The sequence below is a fragment of the Zalophus californianus genome, chromosome X, assembly GCF_009762305.2.
Source record: "Zalophus californianus isolate mZalCal1 chromosome X, mZalCal1.pri.v2, whole genome shotgun sequence".
NCBI classification, from domain to species: domain Eukaryota; kingdom Metazoa; phylum Chordata; class Mammalia; order Carnivora; family Otariidae; genus Zalophus; species Zalophus californianus.
The window spans coordinates 102,071,835-102,089,359 of record NC_045612.1 but is presented as its reverse complement, the minus strand read 5'-3'; the positions used below and the strand labels follow the sequence as shown (position 1 = coordinate 102,089,359).

Here is a 17,525-nt window from a genome sequence, read left to right as displayed (position 1 = left end):
ACCTTTGCCCAGAAACAGTCTAAATTTGGGGGGGGGGTGGTTAATTTCCAATAAACCTCTGTTGAGTTGCATGGTGAATGAGAATATTGTACCTTTTTGTCCAATAACTTTTTTTTTTTAAGATTTTATTTATTTGTCAGAGAGAGAGAGAGCACAAGCAGGGGGAGCAGCAGGGGCAGAGGGAAAGGGAGAAGCGAGCTCCCCACTGAGCAGGGAGCCTGATGCAGGACTCGATCCCAGGACACTGAGATCATGACCTGAGCCAAAGGCAGATGCTTAACCATCTGAGCTACCCAGGCATCCCTTTGTCCAATAACTTTCACCCACTATTTTTCAGGATACATTCCATGGAAATATTGATGTACTTAATAGAAAACACTGAAACTATTTTTCTAGGAATGAGGATTAGACATAAAATGTCAGTGTCCTCTTCTCTGTTCCTTGCCTTCCCAACACCACCTCTTAAAAATTAAAAACAAATAAACCAAATTAGATCTCTTATTCTACTTCTGAGCTAGTACACATCTATCTAAGGGAGGAACTATTGGAATGTGGATAATCTCACTGTATGTGAATTACCTCCCTAACAGTGGACTAGATGACATTAACCTCCAAAAAGCTAATTATGTGAACAATGACACACCCCTGACTGACTGAGGATCCACTGAGGAATCTAACTCAAAATCCAGCGCTCCTGATGACAGTCTCTGGAAGCGTGGTAAGGACAGAGTTTTTTCTCAGGAGTCTGAATTGACTCCTGATGCTGGGTTAGAGTCCAGGATTTTTTGTTTGAAAGCTACCAAGGGTGTAGAACATATTACATTCTCATTGAGATCTCATTTGCTTGACCTTCAGTTCTTTGGCATTTAAAGCACTCTTCTGGCATTCTTACTTTGTTGTTGTTACTTCGGTTCCTCCCCCATGGTAAGTTCTCACTCTTCTCCCATCCAAGTACTAACCAGGCCCGACCCTGCTTAACCTCCGAGATCAGACGAGATCGGGCGCGTTCAGGGTGGTATGGCCATAGACAAGTTCTCACTCTTCTAATTCTCTGACGAGAACAGCTGTGGAGCTGTCCGCTTCCCTTTTTGTTGGCTTTTTTTTTTTTTTTTTTTTTTACTAAAGATAATTTGGAATTTCGATGGCCTTTTGGGGGAACCTTTGATCTCCCTACACTGGCTCATCTAGAACCTTTCCCCTCCCATGACCTCTGCTATTCTTTCCTTCTGTCACCTTTGATCTTTCTGTCAGCTCCCTTGAATTCTTTGATATATTGCCTTTCAAAACCCTCTGTTCACCTCTGCCAACCATTCCCTGCCCACCCTGTCCCTCAACTCATCTATGAGCTTTACGCTCCCTGCCCCCATGGGGGGCTCTCAAGAGACTTAGGAACCCCAAAAGTAATCTCTTGAAGCTGAAAAGACTACCTGGAAACAAACTGGATATTTTATATACTCAGATGGTCTTTGGAGACACCCAGATCACCCTTTGCTACAGCTTTAGTCACTCACCCAAATTTTAGACCATGGCCTCCATAAGATTACCTATTAAGTCCAAAGAAAAGCTTAAAAGTCTCCTACGCAAATACTGATGAAAATGTTTAGCCTTCATATTGAACAGGTAACCTCAACTTGTTTTCATAATCGTTGCTAGTCTCCTACAAAATGCTAGTATATGACAGTTCACATTTATCTGCTTCCTGGTTTTTTCCATAAAAGAAAGTTACTAATGGTTAAAAGGTATAAACAACATACATAAATGAAACTTCTAGAAACATTAAGGTCAAAGAGAGACAACTTTGTATGCAACATATACAAGGTGTGTGACAGCACTGGTTTTGTTAAGAAGAGAGTAATTTTGTCCTTAAGTGAAATGACTGATTGTTCCAGAAGGAAGACGAGGAAAAGTGTAGGACAAAATCTGAGTGGATATTGAAAGCTGTAGAAAGTTTGTGGAAAAGAAATTTCTCATGTGATCACAGCTGACTATGATTGAACAGGTTTATTTATAAGCTTTTTACAAATGAGCTTTAGTATCAACAGTATATTAATGCAAAACTAGAATTCATTTTTTTCTTCATTAAGATGACAAAATTTTCTCAGATTATTGATTTGTTCTTAATAAGAGACTGTAAAAGCTTTTTCTTTACCTTCTGAATAATTTAGGTAAGCAACAGTGATTGTGTCTTATCAGAATAATTTCCTGTGTTTTATGTTGATTTTATCATGTCCTTGATTATTTAACAATCATCTCACTTTCTGGATAGCCAGTCTTAGATAATCATGTTACCTCCTATGTTTATTTTTGAAATCTTTTCCTGTCACTTTGGTTAAGTCAGTAGTCAAACACTGTTTCAGTGACCCATGATCCTATTTAACCAAGGGTTCAAAACTTTTCACATTTTTGACAACCTTTGATATTTTGCCCTCCACAAATCAAACCCAAAATGAAATCTTGATCTCAAACTGATTTGAAAAATCTCTAGATTTGTTCTCTCACATTTGTTCTCTCTTAATATCTAAAAAAAATATGAAGAATAGTTAGGCTTATTTGATATGTTGAGTCAACATAAAAAAAGCATCATCAAACAAGAGATGCTTAACCTTTCAGAAGTTACATTTGTATGGGCCACAGGTGATTAATGTAAATGTTTCAGTAATTATATCAAGTTACTAGAAATTAGTCAACGCCCTTGCTGTCCATGATATGACTTGGTTCTGCTTTGCCTAACAGACCGCAGTCTAATGTCATCAGTGATAATTCGAGTTATTACTCGAAAATGTTGTAAGCCACAGAAATGACTGAATTCCTTTAAGTGAATTCTCATCAGATCTTTAACCATGGCTGTTTGAAGCCTTTTATCATTTAGAGAGTTGTTTTACTCTGAGGCTCCCCCTGAAAGTGCTTGTAATCAGCTACAGGGCCAGAATGCTTGTCTTCAACAAGGGACTGTCTTGGAGACCCATGTAAAGGACTATTTCAGGTACTCTAGGGCACAAGCTTCTGCAGCTTTGCTTTAATAACTTCGACTGAATCAGGATTTTCAGAACTCCAGTGGAGAAGCTGATCGGTTTATGTAACTGCTAACCCGAGATCAAGCAAAATGACAATCAATTACGGAGAACTGATTCAACCAATGAAGAATCATTTGATTATGGCTTTTGTTTGGAATATTGCTGACACTTCAATGTTCTATTTTCTTGATATAAGGAACTCCTTTTTCTTTTTTCTTAAGCCATCTCTATCTCAGAGCAATTTAGTAGATTATACTTTTATAAATAGAAATGAAACATTTATCTTTTTCTCCCTGCCTCCAGAATTTACAAACTCCTATTGAGTAAGTTTATTTTCCAGGCAATATGTTTATTTGCACAAATTCAATAAGAACCTGTATTTCTTCTAACGGGACATAATTGAGAAAATTGATTATATAACCAAGGTTTCGACTGGAATGTCATATTTGAGAATGATATACATAAAATCAGATATAACCAGATAGTTTTAAAGAACTACAGTACACTTTTTGGAGACAATGTTTACAAAGCCCTCTTGAGAAAACTAGCCTGGCTTATGGGATGTCCAGTCTTACAGGTAAATAGGGAAGGGCACTTCCTGGCAGGCCCAGGAAGCCTTAGGATATTTTGAGGACTTCGACTGTAGAAAAATTCACCCCATTCTATAGGTACTGCTGGCAACATCTGATGGCAAGTTCTTGGCATGGCTTCCTAATCTCGCGAAGCTTTTAAAAGTCAAATCTGAGATTCTTTATAAAAACTTACAGCAACACAAACTTTGAAAGGCCTATGTAGTCAGCTACTATCCTTGCTGCACTTACATAAATACAGCCCAGCTTTATTTTGTAAACAAGAATAATCTTACTGGGAGTACCTTTGATCACATGGGACGTGACTGTAGAGAAACCCAAATTATGTTTCAATAGAAAACTGGAGCATGGTTACCAGATTCTAGTCCTATTCTTTGCCTTTGAGCTCTTTCGTATTTCCCTGTAAACTACGCGATATTGTTACTGACCTGCAAATGGACTGTCTCACACATTTTGTTCGTCCTTACCAAATTTTCAATTCTTTTAGTTTCCTTCGATATCTGACTACAACTCACCAAACTAATGTCTCCATGTTTTTTTCCTCCTCTTCTCCTGACTTGGCATCACTGAGAACTAAAAGCTAACTACCCAGATCCTTACTGAGATTCTAGATTGTCTTATAGCTGAACTTTCCTCTCAGACTCTAAAGAAACCCTGAGAGCTGAAGCTGGACATCTTTTTTTTTTTTTTTTAAAGATTTTATTTATTCATTTGAGACACAGAGATACAGAGAAAGAGAGAGCATGAGCAGGGGCAGAGGCAGAGGGAGAAGCAGGCTCCCTGCTGAGCCAGGAACCTGATATGGGGCTTGATCCCAGGACCCTGGAATCATGACCTGAGCCGAAGGCAGATGCTTAACCATCTGAGCCACCCAGGTGCTCCAGAAGCTGGACACCTTGATATTGGCTTCAAAGGACTTGTCAGCACAGTGAATTATGTATGGACAACCTGCATGCCTGGAGCTGCGCCTATAAGGGCCACTCAGGAAGTTCACTGGAAGTCCCACAGCTTGTATGCTCTGTTCCAGGAAATAGCTATGATGGTGGACAATCTATAAAACCTCTCTGATGTCTGTGCTGTCACCCCAAATATTCAAATATTCATAAAATGGCCACTGCCATTGTCACCTCACCATCTAAAGACTTTTCCGGCCCAACCTCTAGGAATCTTCTTCATTGGCTGCCCTCTGGACTCGGAAACTGGGTTTATACAAAGACGGCCTTGGCATTCTCCTTAACGTTGACTAAAGGATTAGATGGGTTTCTTCCTGATTATAGGCCTGAACAGCCCCGCCAGTGTCCCCCAGTACCTTAACACTAGCTCACCCCAGTGATTAAAATCTTTGCTGCCTTTCGACTCAGTGGAGTTGACTTCAGTCTCTCTCCCCTATTTCAATAGTCTTGAATATAGTCTTCCTTGCCTATGAAGTTATCCGGTGCCTTTTTTTTTTTTTTTTTTTTTTTTGACAACACTCACAGCAACATGAACGAACACACAGAAGGGTTTGGATGCTCACATACTTTATCATTCAGTCACTCCAGTTGTGTCCTTTGGTAGTTTTCTGTGTGGGTTTGTCATTATGGGCAACTAAGTTTCTTACATGGAAAAGAAGAGCCAGCAGAACAGTATGTCATGTTATTTATAGATCACAGAAGCAAAGTCATTCTTGAAGGGAAGAAGAAACCCTGTCTTCAATGTGAAGACATTTCAGTCAGTAAGACTTAACATTATATGTCCTCCTCCCTCATGTTCTTTTTTTTTTTTTTTTAAGATTTTATTTATTCATTTGAGACACAGAGATACAGAGAGAGAGCATGAGCAGGGGGAGAGGGAGAAGCAGGCTTCCCACCGAGCAGGGAGCCCGATGTGGGGCTCGATCCCAGGATCCCGGGATCACGACCCGAGCTGAAGGGAGACACTTAACCATCTGAGCCACCCAGGCACCCCTCCTCCCTCATATTCTAATACAAAGTTGAGAAAGCAGTAGTTAGGCAGTTTTATTTCAGATAAATAGTACACCTACAGCTCATTATTGACAGCATTCATTAAAAACGTAAGACCCTTTACAGAAATTCTAACTGGTCCCTTGTTCCTAGCATTCAATTATCATTTCTAAAATCTGAAATCAACATATTTTATGTCTAAATTGCGAGTACATTTGGAAAATCTAAATTCAAAGGCATGCCTTCTAGTGGGCTGACTGAAGGGAAAGGTCTGTGATTATGCCTAATTTTCACCTTCTATATTACGATCTCATTGATTATGTTTCTCAGTTTGCTAAGGGTTCTGTGAGGTGATTTTCAAGATAAATATTGCTATTTGCAGGATTTCCTGAATAGGAATATTTCGGGAGTAAATTGCACAAGCCAAGTGATGTGCAGTCAATTTTCACTGCAGCCTAAACAGTGTACTAGAACAGAGCCTTTAAGGCTTTTTTTTTTCATTTGGGTTTCATTTCACCAATAAGCATGAAGTGCCAAGCGGGCAAAACTGAGGCCCACAGAGGTACTACATATTTTTCTTCCAGATGCTCAGAGTTTGACTAGAGAAAACAAATGACCCGGATGTCAAGGCCTTAGGCTCTTTGTTTCAGAGGTAGCCATGGCCACCATGGACAGACAAAGACAATTTCTTTACATTTAGGAATTGGAGGCTCCTTGTGCATCTATTTTCTTTGCATTCATTCATTCATTCCTAAGAGCTTAGAAAGGAGTTTCTTTCTCTGTGTTAAAAAATGGGCATGTCCACAAAAGTGTTTGGAAACTATTTTTGGTTTTCAGTAGTTTAAAATCCATTTTCCCATCTTTCTTTAACTGAAAAAAGAAGTTTAATCTCTTTAAGTAGAGGGCTATAGCAGGTCATACAGACTAAAATCACATACCTTATAGAAGAACTCTGAGCAATCTTAATAAGTCATTTATTAAACAGTGAATTTAGACAGACGCTAGACTAAGAGGGATAAAGGACTAGGTAAGTTAGTAAATTATTCACACAGGTCTCTATTTCCCGATAACAAGCTAGGGGTCTGAGAATTATGGTGAGAATGTCTCAAGTCATCATATATATGATTTTACAATCTTTTTTGCCTTGGATATAGCCACAGAGAAGAAGAAAAAGGCTAAGGGAATATTTTTGAAATCTGCACTCCAGAGATGAGAAACTCAGAATATGCACAGAGGACTGAAGCCAAGGAATTTTACTGCCAGGGAAAAAGCATCTGCCTCTCCCCTCAGTGATTTAGACCAAGCTGCAGGAGGCAAATATCATGACTCTCAGAAAGTACACACAGCAGTGACAGTGGGGACTTGTAGCTTTGATAAAGCAAAGTGATTAACACAGCTGAGAGAAGCTTTCACTCTAAACTACAGGGAACTATTTGGCATGGATGTATGGGCCACGGACAAACAAATGCCCAAAGCAAGTTTTCCACTTTCGGGAACCATTGTCGGGGGCGGGGGTGAGACTGGGACTAAAGTCACTTTGGTCGAGTCAACAGCATCCCTTTGTATCGAAGGATTTTGTTATCCTTCCTATCAAATGTATTCCATGTACAGAGATAGCTAATATTGCATATTTTCTTTACTTAAATGAAGAAGCTCATTTTAACTAAAGATTATATTTAAAAGTAAAGGAATGTGTTTTTACCTGTGAGTTACAGAAAGCTCCTTCTGATTGGGAAGAAAGAGTTTATGGCCTTCCTCTTTATAATACTAAATCAAGAAATATTTAAAATTATGCTAGATCCAACAGAATCTGGCTGAGGTTATTGTTTGTTGGACTAAGTAACTGTACTTCTTTGTTGAGATTACTGACTACTGAAAAATGAGCATCTAGGAAATGCAGTTGCACTGGAGAATGCACCCCAGTCAAATATCAATTAAGGACACTGTGCTAGCAAGGTGAAAACACTGAAGGTATTCCAGGACTGGTGGCTTCCCCGAATGATGATATGGCCTTGCCCTCACCCTGTCTTGTCCCCATGACTACACCTAACCCAAATGCAGGGTGAGTGGTTCATCAGAAGCCAGGGCTTGGTCTCAAGACCTCTACTGTGTCACCACTGTGCCAGGTGTGTTGTTCCTTGTCCTGTATACTTTCATAAAGCCAACTAAATTTGGTTTGGGTAAAGCCTACTGTGACTTGACTTTAATCGTCAGACTTGAATGGAAGACCATGCCACTGGATGAACAGCCTGGGTTTTGCAGTGGTGAAATGATGTCTATCTGCGATGTACATGGGATCATCTGTGCTCAGGGGGCAGCTAACAGAATGGTGGATATACACGTCAGGAAGAGGTAAGGTGAAAGTAGCGGAGTGCGCTTTGCAAATATAACTCATTTTAGCTGTTCCCAACCTCCCTCCGTCCCTCCCTCCCTCCCTCCCTCCCTCTCTCTCTCTCTCCCCTTAACCTCACTCAAGCCCATCTTTCCCACAGTTGGACTTTCTCTCCTCTAGAATATCTTCACACTTTATTTTATCCTTGCCTTATCTCCCAGCAAAACAGCACCTACGAGGAGATAAAACAAACAAACAAACAAACAAAAAAACATGAGGTTGTGATAACCCTGGAAAGCAAGCAAATTGAAAAATCAGGGTCAGTGAACTAAAAGAAAAGCTTTACTCAAGATGTTACTTAACTTATTTAGTCTGAAAGTGCCCATCCTTACATTAATCAAGAGGTTGAGATTTCAATTTCATTGGTTTATTTGATTAGCTGTTTAATGTTATTGGCCCAAAGGAGATGCAAAGCAGGGCATCAAGTTGGGGTAAGTCTTTGGAATATGCTTCTGGGAGGAAAGAGACGAGAGGGACAGTCCACGTCTACAGGGACCCTAAAACAAGAAGACAGTGGCGTCCAATTGGCATGTTGGTCTAGAGCACTAGGTTTACCTGTGGCATCTCATTACCATTCTCGGTGTCTCATTACCACCTTTATTCTTTTATTCAAAAATACAAGTACCCACCAGTCACTAGGCCCCGAGATGGGGGTGTTCAGAAAGGAGGGGAATGAGGCAGGTAAGTAAGAAGATGCCCTCTGTATCCAAAGAAGACTGTGATGAGGTACTCAGGTCTGTAAAAATTTAAATGTAAATCAATGTACAAAGGTTACCGGAAATGGACACAGAGGTTTATAAGAAATCCTAAGAGGGTTTTTTATGCTACCTGGGATATGGAAAAAAGTTTTGAAGAAGTAGACATTGAATTCAGTCTTGAAGGATATAGAAAAGTTCATCATGCCAACAAAGGAGAAAGAAGTAATTTGAGGAAGGGAGATCAAGAACACAGACATGGCATGAAACCACACACATATAAACCTAACATATAATTTGTTGTAGTTAGAATATAAAGGGAGGTTGTTGGCAGAATAAAAGGATACAGAGGTAAACTGGAGTCAGTCTGAGAGAGTTTTCTAATATTTACTAAAGAGCCTATACTTTATTTGGTAGGCACCTAATCCCCTAAACAACTTTAGTTTTGGAAAAGGAGTCTACAAACCTGTATTGACTGCAATTGAAGTGGGGATGGGAAACAGGTCATAATAACACAGATGATGAAGGCATTCTAAGAGTGATAAGAGCTTAATGAATACATTATTGCTAGTAAGTGCTGTAAGACAACACAAAAATGCTAGTCAATTTATTATTATTAACATTATAACAACAATGATGATTATGATAATGGATGTAAAACTGAGTTCAGTGATATTGCCATTTTTTGTAAAACAATATTTAAAGCAAAAAGTCCCTACCTTAATGTCAAATGGTTCCGTTTGATTCGGCTGATTGTAAATTTCCAACTGATTCCGAATAGGAGACAGCCACAGAAGCAGATGATTTAACTGCTCTTCCAGCTGCCCAAGGTCTTTTATGTATGCTTCAATTTCTCCTTGTTTCTCAGGCAAATCTCTAGAAACCTGCAAGGAAAAAAGAGGAAAAGATTCCCATGGTTTAAATAAAAAAGCAAAAAATAAATATATTCTAAAGTTATTTGCTTTAAAATGTTACAGAAATTTACTGAATTTGGTATTTTACAGGACGATATGGATTACTCACATGGGTTACATGTTAGGATTTAATTCACATATTACAATCATTTATTAATAGTCTTCCCCAAATCATATGCTTTAAAGACAATAAGCATTTTTTTTTTTTTTGGAAATTCAAAACACACACTCACACAAACGCATACCCAACTCCAACCAATAAAAGTAAAGAGGTATATTCATTTACTAAGCATAATGATGTATTGCATACTAGATGCCAGATACTCTGCCTTTATACTTCCTTCTAACTTTCTGTTAAGGAAAACTGTACAAGGGAATTCTTTTATGCACAAAATAAAATGGGAAGGTAGGCTATAGTTTGTGGGTCAAAGTATAACCAAGTAAAACAAAATAAGATGATTGGAATGAAAAGGAAAAAAAAAAGACATTTGGATTAGAGTAGAATATATCAGTAGGATTACAAGCTATTTTTATTAAGGGCTTACAATGTGCCAAATACCATGTTAGGAAGTTTCACATTTACAGCCTTCTTTAATCCACCCAACAATCCTATGATACACATACTATTCTTTTCCCCATTTTATAAATGGATGATGACATTGGGGTTGAGAAACATGAAATACCTTGGGAAGGAGTAGGATACTCTGTTCAACATTGTGAAGTCTAGAGTTAGGCTGCTTGGTTTAAATCTTAATTCTAGTTCTTTCCCAGCACTTTAGCCAAGTTTTCTTTAATTCTCAGTGCCCTTCTATACAGAATGCGGACAATGACCGTATCTGCTTCACAGGGTCACTATATGGATTAAATAAGGTAATTCATGTAAATAGCTGAGAGCAATATCCTGCATGATAGGGAATGACAATAAAGCCATTACATGTTAGTGATTATGGCCTGAGCTCAAAGGGTAAGTAGGGAGCCAGGATAAGCAAGAGAAGAAGTAGACATTGAACTCAGTCTTGAAGGATATAGAAAAGTTCATCATGCCGACAAAGGAGAAAGAAGTAATTTGAGGAAGGGAGATCAAGAACACAGACATGGCATGAAACCACCCACATATAAACCTAACATATAATTTGTTGTAGTTAGAATATAAAGGGAGGTTGTTGGCAGAATAAAAGGATACAAAGGTATCCTTTGTATCTACTCCTATTGTCAAGGGCCAAAACAGGCACACAGTAGTAAAGAATGTGAACCTGTAATGGCAACTCTTTATGATATGATTAATACTATTCTAATAATATAAATATAACATTACAACATGAACACACATGCTACAACAGACATCTGTTATAAGATAATATATTATAGATAACATTTTAAAATTTTAATTCAAGTACAGTTAACATGCCATGTTATATTAGTTTCAGGTATACAATATAGTGATTCAGCACTTCCCTACAACACCCGGTGCTCATCCCAGCCGGTGCCCTCCTTAATCCCCATCACTTGTTTCACCCATCCCCTGCTCACCTCCCCTCCGGTAACTAGCAGTTTGTTCTCTACAGTTAAAAGTCTGTTTCTTGGTTTCTCTTTTTCTTTTGCTTGTTTGTTCTATTTCTTAAATTCTACATATGAGTGAAATCATACAAATCATATTTGTCTTTCTCTTATTTTGCTTAGCATTATACTGTCTAGCTCCATCCACATCATTGCAAATGGCAAGATTTCATTCTTTTTTATGGCTGGATAATATTCCACTGTGTATTTTGTGTGTGTGTGTGTGTATACATACACACCACATCTACTTATCCATTCACCTTTTCATGGACACTTGGGCTCTTCCACAATTTGGCTTATTGTAAATAATGCTGTTATAAACATAGGAGTGCATGTATCCCTTTGAATTAGTGTTTTTGTATTTTTTGGGTAAATACTCAGTAGCACAATCACTGGATTGTAGGATAGCTCTATTTTTAAGTTCTTGAGGCACCTCCACACTATTTTCCAGAGTGGCTGCATCTGTTTGCATTCCCACCAACCGTGCAAGAGGGCTCCTTTTTCTCCACATCTTCACCAATATTACAGAGAATATTTAAAAAGTAAACTAGATAAGTATACTAATATAGTAGTGCATCATCTAAATAATGCCCCATACTTTGGAACATCTGCTTTAGATACTTTTGAAAGAACTAACTGAAGAACATTATGTTCCTTAATTGCACCCAAGAGGTATGAGGAGAAAGGGAGATACATTAATGGACAAAATAACTCATCAGTTAATTTACAGGAGAAGGAATTTTATATAAGCTCTGATTATATGTAAACAATATGTATTTGAAACCTATAAAGGCATTTATATATATTGTGTAAAATGCATGGGTTAACATTTAGCCTGTACTGATGCATGCATTCCAGCCTGAGACTGACCTTAGGGTCACACAACAATGTTTCCTTGGAATGCTAACTTTAAGATGATTGGGAAACATTAGGCCTGCATTGTTTGTTATATGGGACTGTATCTGCTTTGGGAAAGCTGTGAATTGGAATATAACCTATGGCTTAGATGACTAAAAATTGTGTAAAAGATGGAAAGGAAATAGAGCCTGTGACTTCTATTTATTTTTTAAAATTAAAAAAAGATTTTTTTATTATGTCACGTTAATCACCATACATCACCAGTTTTTGATGTAGTGTTCCATGATTCATTCTTTGTGTATAACACCCAGTGCTCCATTCAATACGTGCCCCCTTTAATACCCATCACCAGGCCAACCCATCCCCCCAACCCCCTCCCCTCTATTTAAAGTGACCTGTGCAGACCTTGGTGTTCACTCCTAGCAGCCTTTCCCTCCGTGGGTAAGGAGTTAAAAGCAGCAACGTGTGCAGGGAGCATGCAATGCTCGTTCATGGATAATGAACTGTGATGCGGTATCTGCTCTGTTTGACTTGTATCCTGCTATAAAGTCAGGTAAACAAAGTATTAGATAAAGACCTATTTGTGTTTCGTGAGTTCCAACCCATAATGACATCTATGGTGATGGACAACATATTTGTGTGTGCGTGTGTGAATATTTGTGTGTCTGTGTGCGTGTGTGTGAGAGAGGGAGAGAGAGAGAGAGAGTTGATATCACAAATGTAATTCCAGGTCTATAATACAGAATCTAATAATGCTTTCTACTTACCTTTTCCAGCATTTATAAGGAAGTTACTAGTTTATTTTTATTGGATTATTTTCTACTCACAAGTACATGTGAAAAATATTTTACAGCTTCAACTGGTAGCATCTAAGAGCCTCTAGATTCTGAAGTTAATGGAAATGTCAGCCATCATATTTTCTTAAAATCTCTAAAACTGAGCTATGAACTCATTTATATCTGATCACAAATAGGGTTCACCTATCAACACAGAAATCCAGGTAACTTTCAACTGAGATTGTTAGTCTCCTTCTCACACTCGCAACCCATCCTTTCCTGGTTCTAGAGGTAGAACAATTCCAGATAGCAAACAGTTCAATGGGTGAGATTTGACTAATATCTGAAAAAAATAAATGATAGCTCATAATGAAACTGTGGGACACGTGTAGTTTTCAGGTTATGACATCTGCAGTGGGTATATCCTCACAGACCCTGTGCTTCCCACCATCAGAGCATTTGCCTTATATTCTTTGTTATTTACACTGACTTCCCTCACTGAGCTTGATTTCTGGATGAACTGAGTTCCTGCACATGAGGGCTTTCAGTAAATATCTGGTGAATGAAAGATAAACAATTTCAAAATTTAGGATTAATTTTTTTTTCAATTTAAGAAGCAACGCATGTCCAGAGTAGTCAACATAAAAAAGGTAATTTTGTCCTCAAGTGAAATAGCCTTAATTAAACAGACAAAGATATTAGTTGATTGGACTACATAGAAATGAGAGACTTCTGAATGGCAAAAAAAAAAAAAAAAAAAAAAAAAAACCCCTAAAAACAAAGTCAAAGGACAAATGATAAGTAGTGAAAAAAATATTTGTGACTTCTAAGATAAGGGACTAATTTTCCTAAAATATAAGAAAGCTTCTGCAAATTAATTTTAAAAAGGCCAACAAGCCATAGAAAAACTGGACAGAAGTTAAGGACAGTCCACAAAAAAGAAAACATAAATGGATTTTAATTTTAAGCATACATAAAGAAGCTAGACTTCGTTGTACTGAGAGATCCGAAAATTTGATCTATTGCACTGACAAAAATCCAAGTCTGAAACACACTATGCTGCCAAGGTTGTGGAAAATGCACGATTATATATGACCAGTGGGATAGACAAACTGTTGTACCCCTGTGGAAGACAATTTGGCAATATCTACAAAATGCATGTAACCTTATACCCAGAATTTTGCTGCTAGGAATTTAACTTGTAGATGTATTTAGGCAAGTAAAATCAATGTTTGGTGATGGTAGGGCAGATGGTCGATGCGGTAGAAGATTTTCACTACAGTTTTAAATTTTTGCAAAATATAAATATATTACCCTCACAGAGAAATAAATTAATTTAGAAAGGAAAACTACCGGCTTTTCTTCCTGCCAAAAATAATGGTGAGAATATATATGTTAATAACAAATCATTATTAATAGGATGTAACACATCTAAAGCCACCAGTTCAAAATTGTGATTATTTTCCTATGACAATATAACTTAGTTAATGGGTAGCATTTGAGACCTTCTGACCTATAATTTTTGTGATTCCCCACACCTTCAAAAGAGTCTTCAGGAATTGATGACTTCTATACAGTTCATGGAAAAAGATAACGTGAATAATTTATGATGTAGAATACGAGTAGGTTTCGTGTCAGTTTTTATGTGGCTTAAAATTATTTACTATTATACTTACTACTTCATATTCTTATCAAAATATGTAAACAGTTAAATAGTGAAATGCATCATTTTCCCAATAATCTTTTTAAGTATTATGGAACCATACTCTTCATATGACATGTTCTCTGTGGTGAAAGCAAAAAAACACGTTCAGTTCCCTTATGTGTTAATTCAGTATCTAACAAAATCTTGGCCTAATTTCACACAAGATTAGCTTCCCTTTTTTCAACTTCTGAATTTTAATTTCAAATGTGTAGAAATTTTAATAATGAGATAAACAGAGGTGTCTGTTTTAGAAATAAACAGATACTAAATACTTACTTCGTATCTTACACCAAAACGTTCAGAGAAATTAAAGTGTTAAGTGTAAAAAATTAATGACAGAGCTAAAATAAAATATTGGTGTGAAGAAGCCTTTTAGAAGCAGAAAGTAATGTGAATAAACTATTAAGTATAATATTTGTATTGCTCATTCAAAATTAAGGCCAATTAGCAGAATTAAAAACAAATGACAGCTGGGACTATTTGCAGTATCTATCAGACAAAGGGTTATAATCTTTCATATAAAAAGATCTTTCAATAAATGAAATGAGATGGAGAATTTAAACAGGAATTTGACAAAAAAATGCAAACAGCCAATAAACAAAATATTAAAGAGGGCACGTACTGAATGGAGCACTGGGTGTTATATGCAAACAATGAATCATGGAATACTACATCAAAAACTAATGATGTAATGTATGGTGATTAATAAAATTAAAAAAAAATCCAACCACTAAGTAATCGGTGAAATGCAAATTAAAACAGTGATAATAAACCATCATTTGCCTATTATATTGGCTTTTGTCAAAGGTATTTGTCAAAGTTCTAGAAAATAAGCACTCTTACAATATTTGTTGGAGGATGAATTCTTACATTTGTAGGGAGTAATTTGATAATTCATACCAAAAAGCAAGGCTTCTACCCTGAAAACTATCAATATGCCTGACAGATTAAGGAAAGCCTAAAAAAATGAAGGAGTATACCTTATTCCTCTATTGGGGGAAACCAACTGGAAGATCCTATATTGTAAAGGTATCAACTCTCTTCAAATAATCTGTAAATTCAGTGCAAGCTCTATTAAAATTGCAACAGCTGGTTTTTAATAGAAAGTGACATACCAATTCTAAGATTTATATACAAATACCAAGGGCCAAGAATATCCAATGCAATCTTGAAGAACAACCAAGTTTAAGAATGTATACTACCAGGTATCATTATTGAATATAATTAATTCTGTGCGGTACTGCTGTGAGAATAGACTATATGTACTTACTTAATTTATGACAATGGTGCCACTTCAGTTAAGTAGAGAGTGGATGATCTAGAAATACATATATTCTACAAGTGTTTGAAGTCAGAAGCAAGCTTGTCCTTGGTGAGGGGGTAGTTGGGAAAGGGTTAATAACTGGGCAGGAGCATGAAGTAAGCTCCTAAAGTAATGTTCTAATTCCTGATCTGGGTGTTAGTAGCATGGTATGCTAACTCTTATTTTTTATTTTTTTATTTTTTTAATTTATTCATGAGAAACAGAGGGAGAGAGAGAGAGGGAGAGAGAGAGAGAGAGAGAAGCAGAGGGAGAAGCAGTCTCCCAAGGAGCAGGGTGCCTGATGCGGGACTCGATCCCCGGACCCTGGGATCATGACCTGAGCCAAAGGCAGACGCTTAACCATCTGAGCCACCCAGGCGCCCAGTATGCTAACTTTTAAAAAGTCTACCTATTTCTATTCTTATGATCTGTATACTTTCCTATGTGTCTCTTATCCTTCAATATAAAAGAGTATATGAAAATATTTTAAAAGCCTTAGGCTAGGAGGGCACGTTCTGCATGGAGCACTGGGTGTTATGAACAAACAATGAATCATGGAACACTGCACCAAAAACTAATGATGTAATATATGGTGATTAACATAACAATAAAAAAAATAAAAAAAAGCCTTAGGCTGGTAGTGCAATTGCTGGGTCCTAGGGTAGTTTTATTTTTAACTTTTTGAGGAACCTCCATACTGTTTTCCCGAGTGACTACACCAGTTTGCATTCCCACCAACAGTGTATTAGAGTTCCCCTTTCTCCACACTACTAGGTATTTACCCAAAGGATATGAAAATAGTGATTCAAAGGGATACATGCACCCCAATGTTTACAGCACCATTATCAACAATAGCCAAATTATGGAAAGAGCCCAAATGTCCACCGACTGGTGGATAAAGATGTGATATATACATACAACGGAACATTACTCAGCCAAACGTGGGTGAAGCTAGAGTGTATTATGCTAATTGAAGTAAGTTAGAGAAAGACAAATATGATTTCAGTCATATGTGGAATTTAAGAAACAAAACAGATGAACATAGGGAAAAAGGAAGAGGGGCAAACCAGAAAAGAGACACTTAACTCTAGAGAACAAACTGAGGGTTACTGGATGGGAGGTGGGTGGGGGGATGGGCTAAGTGGGTGGTGGCCATAAGGGAGGGCACTTGTGATGAGCACTGGTGTTGTATATAAGTGATGAATCACGAAATTCTACACCTGATATTAATATTAAACTGTATGTTAGCTAAATGGAATTTAAATAAAAACTTGAAAGGAGAAAAAAAAGTACTCATTCCATTCAACTGCAAAATTTTACTTCTATGAATTTTCCTAGGGGCATATCAGAGATATACACAGAGACATGTGAATACCCAATTCTGTCATTTATACTAGCGAAAAACTGAAATAAAATCCCTCAAATGGAATAAATTACACCCGTATAATGGGATACTTTGCATCCTTTAAAGTACACACTATGAAAAACACTCTATTTTGAAAATATTCATGACATGTTAATCGGTAAAAGATAAGTTATACACCACACATAAATTAGGTCTTTGATTTTCTGTATATATTTGGCATAATAGTATCTATCTGTATTTTTTAAATGATTGGAAATACATGAAATTATTAACCATAATTTTTGGGGGGGTGTTACAATTAAAGATCATTTTTATGTAATTGTTGATATATTTTGGCATTTTATAAAGTTACTACACAGGAAGAGTATTATTTTGTATGTTTTAAATGTTAAACAAAAAGAAATAAATGGAT

General features: G+C 37.1%; 1 protein-coding gene across 2 annotated transcripts in view; it reads right to left on the bottom strand.

Moving 5' to 3' along the window:
* The window catches only part of DMD (dystrophin), a 2,214,577-nt gene that overhangs the window by 724,842 nt on the left and 1,472,210 nt on the right, over nt 1–17,525 (bottom strand). For both annotated transcript variants that reach the window (XM_027607979.2, XM_027607980.2), the window contains exon 48: nt 9,354–9,518. In XM_027607979.2, the coding sequence (XP_027463780.1) occupies nt 9,354–9,518 (165 nt within the window). The remainder of the gene's footprint in view (nt 1–9,353; nt 9,519–17,525) is intronic.